Raw genomic sequence first — 14,290 nt, 5'->3', positions numbered from 1 at the left:
GGAAGAGGCAAACAAGAATGGTAGTGTAAGAAATTCTGTAAGAAATAAGATACTTGTTTCCTGGCACTAACTCTGATTATTTGGCCTTGAGCAAGGGTGCCTCTAAATTTTCTTCTCAAACATGGAGGAGCCTGCCTGTATAGCACTCAAGACATGAAAGGGAATAGGAACATGGGTCTGAGACAAGCCTGGGCTAATTGTGAGGCCTTGTATCAAAAAATATATGTGGAGCACTGGAGAGAAATCACAGTGGTTAAGAGCACTGGCTACTCTTATGAAGGACCTGGGCTGGATAGCCAGCACCTATTTGGTAACTCACAACCCTCTTTCACTCCAGTTTCAGGGGATCCGACGTCTTTTTCTAGATACTCAGGACCCTGTCCACATCTGGTGCACAAACATACAAGCAGGGAAAACACCCTACAAAACACCACACACATAAAATAAAAATAAATACTTTTTTAAAAAATATTCATACACATGCATATATATTCTGTTTAAGACAATTGGAAGGATGTCTTGTAGACATCTCAGAAATCCTGAAGGATGTCCCTCCTATAATAGTCAAGAGACTATTCTCTGTTTTAAAGGCCAGGCTGGGATTCCTTCTACAAGCTCATTGAACGTTGTCACCTCAGGATTCCAACATCCTGGTGATACACTGAGCTGCTTCTGTGGTGATCCGAGCACGTTTAGGCCACACTCACATCCTCAGCACACCTTCATGGTGGGTATATGGTACCAGGACTCTGTGCATTCAGAATACAAACAAGGGGTCTTGGAAGCTTGGTAGACTGTTTTAAAGAGTAAAGTCTGGCAGAAGTTTGCTCCAGGCTCAGAGTTCCTTCAGGGGTCTCTCACTGGGGTAATGCCCAAATGGAGCCAGAATGGTCACCTGGGGACCCTATAAAGGTAGGAAAAACAGCAATATACTTACTAGGCTTGAAAAGCTGCAGACCCCAATATGTAAGCCTATGGAAAATGCTAACATGTAGCAGCAATGCAATAGGCCTTGGGACTATCCCTCATCACAGAGTACATGGAAGCTAGGCTTGGAGACTTTAGATACCTCTCTGTGTCTCTGGGTTGCAATCTTTCTTGGAATGATTACTCCTTTCTGCTTGCCCAGTCCTCCTTCAGAGAATAGGACCTTATGTTGACTTGGTCCAGTCATTGAACCATCTCTGCTCCATCTTTATCCCTGCACATCTTATGGACAGAGCAAATTGTGGGTCAAAGATTTTGTGGATGGGTTGATGTCCTTCTCCCTTCATTGGAAGTCCTGCCTGGCTACAGGAGGTGGCCACTTCAGTCTCCATATCCCTAGCTTCTCAGAGTCTCAGCTAGGGTCACCTCCATAGACTCCCAGGAGTCAGCCCCCTCATTCCCAGGTCTTCAGCTAGTCCCAGTGACGCCCCCCCCCGCTTATTTACATTCTCTCTCCCAGCCCTCTCCCACCCCTTCCCACACCTGATCCCCATCCCTGTTCCCCTCCCTACCCTCTCTTCCATCCAGTTCCCTCCTTCCATCCACCAAGCTCAGAGTCTAGCTGACATGCAATTCAGCAGCTACAATTGCAAGAGTGCAGCACTATGCCATGCAAGAGTTGGGAATCGTCCACGGGGGAAGGAGAGGTTTGGGGGTGGGGGCACGTGGACTGTTAAATCTTCAGGACTCTCCAATGCTGCTGGTCCTGCTCTGAGAGCAGGCAGAGCACAGCAAATGTAATTCCAGAGCTGGCAGCCAAACCATCAGGGCAGACCAAGTTAATTTTCACAAGATAAAGAGGTACTATAAAAGGCAAGTCATCTTCAGCTTTCCACAGCATCATCCACAGTCTGTTATGACAAATATGGGGACAACAGTACGAGCTGGGTCCAGTGTCCTAGTCTGGGTGGCCTGTCTGCTCCTGGCATTTTCTACTTCAGTCACTGGTAAGACATACTCCTTGAACCTGTGAAGTGGGGCTTCTGGCTCAGTAGGAAACCTGAGGAAGGAGTGAGGGAGGAAAAGTGAACAGCCTTCCTGGGAAGGTGATCAATATAGAAGAGGGCAGGCACAGTATATCCCAACTGAGCAGGGTCCTTACCATCTGATCTATGGAAGAGGGAGTATGTATTTATTTTCTAGGGACTAAACTTGGGACATTAACATATGAAGCAAGCTCCAACACTGAGCTATGTCCTCAGTCTTATTTTTATGCTTTAATGTTTTAATCAGTCATGGCAAAATGAACAAGTGTGTCTATAAGGGAAGCCTACTTACAGATGCCTGAAAAATTGGGGGTACAAATCTCCCCCATGAGGACATACAGGGGAGTCATCAGATGGCAGAACAGCTTCTTCTGCTTCTTCCTCTTCTTCTTCTCCTCCTCCTCCTCCTCTTCCTCATTCCCCCTCCTCCTCCTCCTCCTCTTCCTCATTCCCCCTCCTCCTCCTCCTTCTCCTTCTTTTCCTCCTCTTCTTTCTCTTCTTCTTCTTCTTCCTCTTCTTCCTCTTCTTCTTCTTGCTTTCACAAGTGGGCAAGAGTAAGCAATGCAAGCTAAACAGACTTAAAATAACCAGACTTCAGATGTCAAAGCACCTAGATGCAGAAAGTAACAAGGTTGACTATCACACCTTATTCAACATGTGAGTAACTGAGGCTCAAGCTGGCAGCAGGTCTGATTCAGCCTAGAGGTTGTGAGAGGAAGAGAAAGTCAGAGACAGTCGTGGAGAGAGGATCCATGTGTGCTAACCACACACTTGTAATCCTAGCACTGAACAGGTAGAGGCAGGAGGATCAGGGGTTAAAGTCCAGCCTCCTCTACCTAGCACTTTCAAGGCCAGGCTGGACCTGTCTCAAAAACAAATAATAATCATGAAGGTAACCACTTGCCGGAGAGCTCAGCCATGATGCTGGGCAGAGTATTCAGAACAGTATCTCACCAAATAGACACTGGAGAAGCAAGTCTTCCTTCATTCTAAGAGTCCATCTTTCCATCCATCCCCTAGTGGAGGCTGTAGACTCACCCAATGATCCCTCTCTCCCCATCTCAGGGCGCAAGGTCACTCAGCCTGAAGTGGATACCCCCCTGGGTCGTGTTCGAGGCCGGCAGGTGGATGTGAAGGATACAGACCGCTTGGTAAACGTCTTCCTGGGCATTCCCTTTGCTCGGGCACCACTGGGACCTCTTCGGTTCTCAGCTCCACTCCCACCACAGCCCTGGGAAGGTGTGAGGGATGCCAGCATCAATCCCCCGATGTGAGTACCCCTGGAGGAGGTGAGCAAGTGGGCAGGGTGGTGGTAAACCGCTGGATGCCAGGGTGTGCGGAGTTGATGGCCGGCCTTGGGATTTCCCCTTGGCTGCAGGTGCCTTCAGGATGTAGAGAGAATGACAAGCGGCAGATTCACCCTCAACGAAAAGCTTCAAATCTTCCCCATCTCTGAGGACTGCTTGACCCTCAACATCTACAGCCCCACTGACACCACTGCAGTGGCCAAGAGGCCGGTATACAGTCCAGAGGACCCCATCCAACCCTCCCATGCCGAACAAAGTTCTACATCCCTGTTTCCTAAGCACTCCAGAAGTCCTTAGAATACCCTGGGCTACAAGGTGGGGGGCTGGAGTCCCAGAAACTGGGGCCACTGATTCACAGCCATTTCTATAGGTCATGGTATGGTTCCATGGAGGCTCTCTGATAGTTGGCTCCGCCACCTCCCATGATGGATCAGCCCTGGCTGCCTATGGGGATGTGGTAGTTGTCACTGTCCAGTATCGCCTTGGGATCTTTGGCTTCCTCAGGTGAGACGACCATCCTGGAAAAGGACATTGCAGCCCTGAGGAGGGCCTTCTCATGAGAATCTGAGGGTGGAGGGGTTGGGCAAGTGGCTCAGATCGTAAAGTCTGCTTGCCATACAAACATGAGGACCTGAATTGGGGTCCCCAACATTCATGTAAAAGCTGAGTGTGGCTGTGCATGTCTGCACATCTCAGCACTAAGTCGATCCGGTTCCAAAAACCAAGAGGCAAAACACTTAATCAAGATGCCTAGTGTTGATTCCTACACTCCACACACATACCACACAGCACGTGCACACACACACACACACACACAGAAGAAGAAGTAAAGGGGGGGGGAAGAGAGGGATAGAGGGAAAGAGGAGAAGAGATGAGGGAGAGAGAGAGAGAGAGAGAGAGAGAGAGAGAGAGAGAGAGAGAGAGAGAGAGAATTCCAGCTCTCCATGATAGAATGGGGCCCAATCAAAGCCAAACCTGAATATTGAACTTGAGCGGTGTTGGTCTCTGGGCTGGGGCTGGAGTCCTAACAGGGAATGGGGACAAAGAGCAACAAGCTCTTAACCATCTAAGAGCCAGCACTGACTGGCTGTCCTGCTACATCTGCCCACACCACACACTGGGAAAACAGATGCCACTGGCAACTCACAACCAAGCCAGGACTGGGAAGCAGAGAAGTGCTCAATGCTCTGGTGACGGACTCAAACCAGATGTGCAGTGTGGAAGAAAAAAATATGTCTTGGAAGCTATGTTAAGCTAAGTGGTGCCTCTCCCTGTCCCTAGCACCGGGGACAAGCACATGCCGGGCAACAGGGGCTTCCTGGATGTGGTGGCTGCTCTACGCTGGATCCAGGGGAACATAGCCCCCTTTGGGGGTGATCCCAACTGTGTCACAATCTTCGGTAACTCTGCTGGTGGCTTTATCGTCTCGTCCCTGGTGAGTTACCACAGAGAACTAGCAGTCGTGGATAGATCTGAGAGGGCTTCTATGGCCCCAGATCTCCTAGCTCCTCTGCCTTCTAACATCTGTCTTCTCTGCTGTTCCCAGCTCCTGTCTCCAATGTCTGCTGGGCTCTTCCATAGAGCCATATCCCAGAGTGGGATTGTCACCACCAAGGCGTTGAAAGAGTTGAACGCATGGCCTGAAGCTCAGGTCTGCCTTTCCTTCACTCTCTTACCCTGAGAGTGCCTCCACACTCCACCCTGTGCTAACCTTTGGGTCAGCTGTGGAGAGGAAGGAGTAACCACTAGGGAGTCGCTGATAGGCTCCGAGACAACTAACTTAGTGCAGTCCAGGAGGTAGGCAGTCGGGCATGGCTTTCTAGCGGAGGCTACCCCTGACCAAGTTATCTCTGGGGGCATTTTTAGGGATCTCCCCTTTCCCCAAGCTACCCTGATACCCAAGAGATCTGTCCCCTTGTGAGAAGTAGCCAGAAGTCACCAAGCAGTTACCTAATAGAAACTGTGTGTGCAAGAGCTTCAGGCACAGTGATGGGTCATAGAAGCAGGAAGCCATCAGGTAGGGGACAGAGCAAGAAGTGACTGTACTAAAGAAGTGGAGGGTAGTGCAGAGGGCCTGACAGACCATGCCTGGGAGGGAGTTTGGGTGGAATGCAAAGGGCTAGAGGAGGCAGGAAACAAATCTAAGCCACACGGAAGATGGAGGGAGCAAGGAGGTCAAGGACCAAGGAGACGGTGAAGGTAAGTGATAGGTTATTTCTCCACCAGTGAGATGAGCCGATTCAAGCCAGAGTCCATTATATTAATGCCAGATTTATTGGGAAGCTCCTCTTGGGTGACTTCATTGGCCCCAAGGATTGAGGCACGGGTTGGCGGTGGGGGAGAAAGAGTGGAGAAAGAGAGAAAGGGTGGGTGTGCCCTCAGAGAAAGAAGAGGAGAGACCAAAATGGTTGGGTTTTATAGGGAAGAGCCTTTGGGGGAAGGGCAGCCAAGCCCCTGGGCTGGAAAGTTTAGGGTTGGGAGCAAAGTATGCTAGGTAGTGAGTGAGGGATTCTGGGAGAACCTGAGGCCATGTCTTTGATATGTAAAATATGCACCTTGGTCCTTATATGGGGTTAGAAACTAAACCATAAGCTCTGGAGACACCAGGGGTACCATGGGATGCTTTGGAGTAAGTGAAGAGAGGCTAAACCTATCATTTAGCAGCTGCTGGTCCCAGACCCCAGCTGTGATGGAGGATGAGCAGGGTGTTGTAACTCTGGGTTTGAGGGGATAATTCAGGAACCTCAGCAGACACATTGCTTCATATCTGCCCAAAAGCAGCAGCCTACTCCTCACCTCACCATGGAGGGGAGAGACTTTTCTTACCACAAATTCCAAACCTCTTCTGTCTCTCTGGAAGCCATCCCTCCTGCCTCTTAGACCTGCTCCAGACTCAGAATCCCTTCCATTCCCTGACAGACATGGCCATGCACAGTCTTATAAGTGACTCAAACTGTTATTGGACTAGAAAGGTCATAGAAGGGGACACTGGAAAGGGATCAGCCTCTTGGGCTGGTAGCAGGTCTCTCCTGCTAGCCTTGGACACAGACAGTGATGTCACAGCTCAGTACAGGGAGCGGTATTCAAAGTGAAGGGTATGTGTCTGAGCGGCAATGTTCTTCTGACTGTCCTCAGAACTTTGCCAATTCTGTGGCCTGTAGCTCCAGATCCCCAGCTGAGCTGGTAGAGTGTTTGCTGCAGAAGGAAGGAAAGGACCTTATCAGGCAGGTACGTCTCCTGGTGGAGGAAGACAACAGTACCTCAGAACTATCCTGTTTAGTTCCTATGAAATCAGTAGACTTCTGTCTTGCTCTTTCCTGCAGAAAAATGTGACCATTTCCTACACAGTCAACGACTCCTTCTTCCCACAAAGCCCAGAGAAGCTCTTAGCAGACCAGCGATTCCCCACTGTGCCCTACCTCCTGGGAGTCAACAACCATGAGTTTGGCTGGCTCATATTCAAGGTGAGTGACCTTTGGTACCTGTGCTCTTCAAGACCCTGCCCAGGTGGCCTTCCCTGTACCACACTACAGCAGCCATGGCCTGAGCACTCCGGTCATTCCCATTTTGGTAGGTGAGAGAGTTGATAATCAAAGCCACCAAGCTTCCTTTTCACCAAGCAAATGTTCCAGTGTTGAAGATCCAGCTTTTGCCAAGTTGATCTTCTGGGAAGTGCTAACCCACAGTACATTCTCGGTGGTGACAAGTTAATACAACCTGCTCTAAGCAACTGGGGAGTGTGACTCTGTGCCTGAGAGGCTAAGACTCCCCGGTTTCAGGCAGCATTAAGCCCCTGGAGACAGATGTCTTCTAATCCAGTCTAATCCAGTTCTAACACAGAACCCTTAAGAGTGACTCCGCTGTGCTGTATTCCTGGGCACCTTGCTTCACCCACTATTTTCGCTTATTTACCCATCTTCAGAGAAACTTTTCTCCCCTCACATGATGCTGAAGACCAAATACAGGTCCTCCCACATGCCAGCCAAGGGCTGCCCCAAAGCCTGCCCCTGAACCTGACAATTCTTTTTGATGGCTAAAGCCTCTCACAAAGGATGGACACCATAATGTTTCTTCACTTTGTGGTTTGAGCAGCTGCTAGTATGGGTCACTGGAGCTCACTGTGTTCTGTTCTAGTGACGCCATGCTGTCAAAAAAAATCAAGAGGAGAGAGAGACAGAGACAGAGACAGAGACAGAGACAGAGAGAGAGAGAGAGAGAGAGAGAGAGAGAGAGAGAGAGAGACTTCTTGTCTTGACATTTCCCTGTTGAAAATCAATCCACCATAAAAATCAGCTTCTCTTCTCTGCACCAGGACTTGGATATACATGAACTCAATCCCACTACAATCCTAGGAGGCAGATCATTGCCACGTATCATTCACATATTAGAAAACTGAGGCACAAGAAGTTCAAGTAGCTATGATGAACCTAGTAAGTGGTAGACCTGACATTTGAACTCAAGGACTCAGACATCAGATCCATTCTCAGCAATCAGAAGTCTCTCCATTGTGGGTTTGACTACCCATGGCTCTATCGAGAATCTGTAGAAACTGGCCTAGGGATGTCTTCCTGCTCAAGCCTGAGGGTGAAGGACAGTGACTGAGCTCTACTATCCCCACAGATCTGGGATATCCTGCATAAGTTGGAACATTTGAGCCGGGAGGACTTGTTGGAGATTTCAAGGCCCTTGTTGGCCCTTGTGGTAAGGCAAGAGGAAGGAGGGAGGGGTTGTTGGGCACCTAGTACAGCAGTCTCTGACCCGCTCCCAACACTGCTCATGGGTCACTACATCTCCGAGTCCAAGTCTTAATTCCATCAAAACTAGAGACCAGGAGTGGTGACTCTGGACTAGCATCTCAGCATTTGGGAAACTGAGGCAGGAAAAGTATAGATCCCAGCCCTGCTCAATTGTCCAGCTCTCCCAATCCCTCTGAGCCCACATGAAATGGAGATGATACTTCCTGCTCATCTGAGATCTCCTAGAGAGACTGACACTGCATGTGAAGAGCTGCCCAGATACCCAGACAGCACCTATGTGTGTTCTCTCCTTTGGAAAACCCGGAGCCCTCTCTGTCATTCATCCTCATTGCTGCTCTCTGGAATTGTGTGGTATTCCCATTCAGTGATTCTTCCTGGTTAATTACCACACTCTGTGCTGCAGACTTCACATAGGCGTCTAAACAACTTACAAGGCAGACACTGACTTTCACTGCAATTCAAACACCTGCTTGAGGTAGCACAGACAAACAGTGGCCACAGGGCTACACTGAGCTTATCCTACCTTGACACGATCTATTAATGAAACACCTAGGGAGGCAGGGAGATGGATGGCTACCCCCTGGAGCATGAGCCCCAGGATATGAAAGAATCTATAGTGGAGGGTGTGGGGATCTGTGGGAGGTCTGCCAAAGCTATGTGATCTGACCTCTCACCCTAGGAAGTACCCCCTGAGATCGTGCCCACTGTCATAGATGAATACCTAGACAATGGCTCAGATGAATCAGCTACAAGGTATACCTTCCAGGAAATGCTGGGAGATATCACGTTCGTCGTTCCTACCTTGAACTTCTCAAAATACCTTCAAGGTAAGCCAGCCCTTGCCACCTGCCTTGCCTTCCCTGTACCATCACCAGTGATGTAGCTACCGATAGGTACAGAATCCCTCTGATGCCTTACATCCTACACTCTACAGCCACCTTCAAGCCCATCATAGAAGTGGGTGGTACCTCGGGCAGGATACTGTGCAGATGGAACAGAAGTTGAGAGAGCTAAAGTGACTTATCAAAGGTCAACCACCAGGCCCATTACTAACTCTGTCTTCGAGATTTATTCAGCTGGTGGGCAATTCAGTACTTCCCCCAAACCTGACACTGTCCTATAAATAGGCCCAAATTCTTAACCTTGTGACTTCAGACAAGATGCAGAGGTCCTCTCTGTGTCTCATGATCATCATTTGTAAAGTGAGAACATAGGGAATGTCCATCAAAAGCGATGGTGTGACCGATGTTAACACCGTGACCCTTTAATACAGCTCCTCGTGGTGTGGTGACCCTCCTCCCCCGCCCAACCATAAAATTATTTGGTTACTACTTCATAACTGTAATTTTGCTACTATTATGAATCGTCATATAAATATCTGATGTGCATGATATCTGTTGTGTGACCCCAAAGGGGTCTTGACCCACAGGTTGGGAACTGCTGTTCTAAACAAATGATACACCACAGTCAAGCCAGACGTGGTGACTTTCATCCCAGCACTTAGTAACTGGAAACAGCAGGATCAGAAGTTCAAGATCATCTTTGGCTATGTAGTAGGTTTGAGGACTGCCTAGGCTATATGAGATTTTTGCCTTTAAAAAGCAACAACATCCACCAAGCAATCCCAGGAATGCTTGCCGTCCGTCTCCAGTCTGCACCGTTCCTCTGATGAAGATTTATGCCATTCCAAGTTTGTGCTGCCAGATACCCTGATAGAACTGTGGACCCCTAACATGAATCCTGCCTTCTCTGTAGATGCTGGGTGCCCTGTTTTCCTGTATGAGTTCCAGCATACACCCAGTTGTTTTGCGAAGTTCAAGCCAGCCTGGGTGAAGGCTGACCATTCATCTGAAAATTCCTTTGTTTTTGGAGGTCCTTTCCTCACTGACGAGAGTTCCCTCCTGGGTAAGGACACACAGACATCCCATTCGTAGGCTACCATACTCCAAGATGGTCTCTGGGGAACAGAGGTCTCCAGCCAGTGCCGGGGATCTTTGGGCATAATCTAATCCTCACCTGACTCTGAACCAGATTTATCCCTCCCACTAGCCTTCCCAGAGGCCACAGAGGAAGAGAAGCAGCTAAGCCTGACCATGATGGCCCAATGGAGCCAATTTGCACGCACAGGGTGAGTAGGTTACATATGCCAGGCTTTGGGCCTATCTGCATCTACCCAGGGCATAGAATCAACCTTTGGTTCTCATTCATTCCTCTCACCCAGGAACCCCAATGGCAAGGGGCTGCCTCCTTGGCCTCAATTTAACCAGTTAGAACAACACTTGGAGATTGGTATAGAATCATGGACTGGCGTGAACCTAAAGAAGGGTCGGCTACAGTTCTGGACAGAGACACTGCCCAGAAAAATTCAAGAATGGCACCAAAAGCAGAGGAGCAGGAAAGTTCCAGAGGAACTCTGAGGCCAGACCTACCTGGACCTTCCTGACTGGGCCCAACACAAGAAAGATGGAGTCCCAGCAGGGCAACTGCAATTTCTTTCTGTTTCTGCCCAGAGACTTTAACCTGGACCACCACCCTGGTGTGAGCCGAGGTTCTGAAAACATAGGGCACTGTAATGTAGAGGGGAATTCTCCCCGCAAGTTGGGAGGAGCTAAGGTGGGAGGAGTAAGGAAAGAAAGAGGAGGAGTAAGGGGAGGAAGAGGAGGAGCTAGAGCAGAGAGGAGAGAGGTGGGGGGGGGGACATGGAAGCGGATGTGCGTCTGTCTCTAGCAGTCAAATGTAGTTGATATATCTAGTTGGGTACTGGGTAACACCTCTGATTGTATGGGTATCTTGTTATTGAGCATTACCAAATATATAAAGTCTTTGGATAAACTAAGCATTAGAGTCTCATTCCTACCGGCCCGTGTGGATGGTGGGATGGTTTGGGCATTGCCCAGCCTTGTAAAGACAGCGTGGAAGATTGGCAGAGCCATCTCCCATGCTGGCATCTCATGGGTGGCAGGCCTGGTGTCTCTGGCCACCTGAGCCGGAGGTCTGAGCGGAGTTGCAGTGTATTTTGCTTGTGGGCACAGGCCTAGGCTAGTCGGGAACATGGCGGCTCCATAACACAAGACAGATTGGGTGCTGCTGATTTTAAATATCTCCCGCAACACTGCAAGACCAGTATGGTGGACTACTGAATGTTAACACCCTAGTTTCTACTTCCGGATCCTTGCACAAGCTCCTGCTTCTTCCTGAAGTGCCTTGAACCCTTGGTGCATGACAAGGTCCAGCACATTACTTAAGCTCTTCAAAGGATCTGTTCTCCTGAGAAACCTCTGCCTTCTCTAAGCCACATGCACCCGTTAGAACCCAGTTTACCCTGAGCTCACACTGTCCACTCCTGAGTCTTTGTCTGTCCCTGAGAAGGTCTCTAAAAATGAAAGTAGACGACCACAGAAAGATTAGGCAGGACCTAGAGGCAAGGAGTGACAGGCAGAATCTAGGACTTTCGGATCTATGGGTTCTAGATTGGAACTCAGACACTTCAGGCACCAAAATAACACTCCATCTCCCACCAAAGAAGTTTGTCCCCATAACCACAGAGAGCCTGGCAGCTATGAAATGGGACCCAGGGTGTGTTTCTGATGCTACAAGGAACTGTGAGAAATAGGCAATGCCTGACTTTAGGACAGGGAAGGAGGGTCATCTAAACCAAGACCTAAAAGATAAGCAGAGATTATTCAAATAAGGAGGCCAAAGTATAAAAAAAAAGTGAGAAGCAAGGGAAAGGGGAGGTTCTTGGCAGAGGGCACAGAGTCTGAGGTAGTGCTGTTCCATACGAATAGACTGAGATTAGATTATGGGGTGGGGGAGGGGGCTTGACTGTGATCAGATCTTGGACTTAAGAGCAGGATGACCCAGAGAGATTCTAACCAGAGGTGACTTGGACTAGTGTGCTATGCAGAAGAGGGGGCAGGAGGGTAGGGTTGGGAGGAGAAAGCAAGGAGGAGACAGTGCATTTTCCAAGATGGAGACCTCGGGTGAGGTCTTCTGTTTTGGTGAGGAGATATCACTTCTTAACACAGGTTTGCCTGAAACTCACTGCATAGTCCAGGGTGACCACAAACTCATGGCAAACCTCCTGCTTCAGCCACTCACGTGCAGGGATGATAGATGTGCACCACCACATCAGCTTACTGGTGGGATCTTGACCGATAGTCATCAGACATGGTGACTAATGAGACCCAGAGGTGAGGGGAAAGAAAGACTGGGAACAGTATTCACAAAGGAGCTGCTCTGGAAAAGGAGAGTCCAATGTAGGATGATTTCTTGCCCCGATCTGAGGGCATACTGCACCTTCTCTGATGCTGCCAACTCCTGAGGCCCCTGGAGAGAGTTGAGCAAACTGGCTGGTGAGGCCTCAGACCCTGCTTAGTGACACCTCAGGGAGGAGTAATTATGGCTAGAAGGTTCCCTAGTATTCTATGCCTCTTGCCTTTATGCTTCCACTGAAAATCCCTTCCTTGCTGGCCAGGGTGTCATAGCAGACAGATGTCCTTGTTCCAAGGCCCCACCTGCCCTATAAAACGGAGGACAGAAGGAGTAGCGTCAGATGAGGGAACTGTTGGATTATGGAGCCGCCTGTGGCAAGGTGGCAGAATGGGTTATGTGTCTGTGTGATGTGGACACCAGGAGGCGCTGCAGGACAAGACTCTTCCACCAGACAAGGGCAAGCGTGGGCTTGCACTGCAGACATACAACCTTATAGGTTTAGCCCCACATGGGCTCAGTTTAGAACACACACACACACATACACACACACACACACACACTCCAACAGGCTTTTCAGTATGAGTCCACCATTTACTGGTGTTTATTTCTGGGAAAGTTTCATTTTTTTCCTTGAAGTTTGTTTGTTTGTTTGGGGTGTTTTTGTTTTGTTTTGTTGTTAGCATTTTGTCTAAGCTCTGCCCCACAGTTACCTGGCAACAGTCAGGTGTGCCTGTCTAACTACAAAAGGAGCTGCTTGCCCCCTCGCCCTCCTGTCTCTCTTGCCTTCTTGCTCCTTTTCTGGCCTCTTGTCCCTTCCCCCCTCTCTGTCCATTCCCCCCATCTCTCCACATGCTCACGGTCGACCTCTACTCCTCTATCCCTCCTCCTCCTCCTCCTCCTCCTCCTCCTCCTCCTTCTCCTCTTCTTCCTTCTCCTCTTCTTCCTTCTCCTCTTCTTCCTCCTCCTCCTTCTTCCTCCCCCCTCTCCCTTTCTCTGTCTCTACTACCCTCTTAACTCCTCTCCCCATACTCTGAATTAACTCTATTCTATACTATACCATCCTGTGGCTGGTCCCTCAGGGGGAAGGGATGCCTCAGCCTGGGCCCATGGAGGCACCCCCCTTCCCATACCTGACTACACCTCCACCAAAACATATTCCTTCTCTCTCTTTATCTTTTCATAAACACAACAGTTGTTGTTTGGGGTTTTTTGGGTTGGTTTGTTTGTTTGTTATTGAGATAGGGTTTCTCTGTGTAGTCTTGGTTGCCCTGTAACTCATTCTGTAGACCAGGCTAGCCTCAAACTCAGAAGTCCACTTGCCTCTTCCCCCAGTACCCCCACCCCAACAAGTGCCTAGCTTGTTTTTGTTTTTGTTTGAGGTTTCTTGCCATGTAGGTAAACAAGTCCTCTGCTTAATACTTAGGCAAATTCTTTGTAGTCTTTATAGTTGCTCGGTTATTCCATTTGTAAATATGATGTAGTTCCTATCCTGTCTTCCATGAGCATTTGAAAGATGACTGTCCATAAAGCACCTAGATCAGCACCCAGCAAAAGCTCAACAAATGTTCCCTGGCCTTAGCACGGGCACGCATTTAAGGTACCTCTAATTTCCAGTTAAAGATTAGTGAGCTGGGGCAGTTAGAGTCATCACAGTTTTCACATGCATAACACAGGCATCTTCTACCAAGAAATAACTTGGACCTTGTAGCAGCCCAGAGCGTAATGACGCTCTGAATGGCTGATTGATTATTCTGTGGGAGTTCCTGCTCTTCTCGGGGGCCTCAGGGGGGTTACTGGGGTCCAAGCTCCTTCCCTAATCTGATTGTAGCCCCCTTGTTCACCCACCTTGGCATTTTAACCTGCTACTTACCACCTCTACACTCATTCTTGACCCAGTTTATCTAGTTCCTAAGACCACAACAAGGACAAGAAGATCTGAAAGGGACATTAATCCTGCTTCTTGGAGACACCACCAAGCTACTCTCTCTTCCCTGCCCTGGCTCACGGGCCTCCCTTCCTTCCAGTCCTTTATCTCTCG

General features: G+C 49.1%; 1 protein-coding gene across 4 annotated transcripts; it reads left to right on the top strand.

The window, feature by feature from the left end:
- Nucleotides 1-1,839: 1,839 nt before the first annotated feature.
- Nucleotides 1,840-10,714, top strand: Ces3 (carboxylesterase 3). Of its 4 annotated transcripts, XM_028768765.1 has the most exons (13): nucleotides 1,840-1,934; nucleotides 3,039-3,243; nucleotides 3,352-3,490; nucleotides 3,651-3,784; nucleotides 4,562-4,715; nucleotides 4,827-4,931; nucleotides 6,416-6,508; nucleotides 6,604-6,744; nucleotides 7,901-7,981; nucleotides 8,717-8,864; nucleotides 9,793-9,942; nucleotides 10,087-10,165; nucleotides 10,259-10,714. In XM_028768765.1, the coding sequence occupies exons 1-13, from the start codon at nucleotides 1,844-1,846 to the stop codon at nucleotides 10,452-10,454; spliced, it is 1,716 nt and encodes a 571-aa protein (XP_028624598.1). In that variant the 5' UTR covers nucleotides 1,840-1,843; the 3' UTR covers nucleotides 10,455-10,714. The 4 variants fall into 4 exon arrangements, with proteins under 4 accessions (XP_028624598.1, XP_028624595.1, XP_028624597.1 ...); XM_028768762.1 differs by lacking the exons at nucleotides 1,840-1,934; nucleotides 3,039-3,243; nucleotides 3,352-3,490; nucleotides 3,651-3,784; nucleotides 6,416-6,508 and having other exon boundaries at nucleotides 4,350-4,715; XM_028768763.1 differs by lacking the exons at nucleotides 1,840-1,934; nucleotides 3,039-3,243; nucleotides 3,352-3,490; ... (1 more) ...; nucleotides 4,562-4,715; nucleotides 4,827-4,931 and adding an exon at nucleotides 4,954-5,479.
- Nucleotides 10,715-14,290: the final 3,576 nt, after the last annotated feature.

This window comes from Grammomys surdaster, unplaced genomic scaffold (genome assembly GCF_004785775.1).
Source record: "Grammomys surdaster isolate TR1022 unplaced genomic scaffold, NIH_TR_1.0 187, whole genome shotgun sequence".
Lineage (NCBI taxonomy): Eukaryota > Metazoa > Chordata > Mammalia > Rodentia > Muridae > Grammomys > Grammomys surdaster.
This window is presented reverse-complemented; position numbering and strand designations above follow the sequence as displayed.

Excerpts from the sequence above, each read along its gene's own strand:
- Ces3 (XM_028768765.1), top strand. The coding sequence starts at position 1,844 with ATGACAAATATGGGGACAACAGTACGAGCTGGGTCCAGTGTCCTAGTC. Across the intron at positions 3,244-3,351 it reads GCCAGCATCAATCCCCCGAT|GTGCCTTCAGGATGTAGAGA; the intron begins GTGAGTACCCCT and ends CCTTGGCTGCAG. Across the intron at positions 3,491-3,650 it reads CTGCAGTGGCCAAGAGGCCG|GTCATGGTATGGTTCCATGG; the intron begins GTATACAGTCCA and ends CCATTTCTATAG.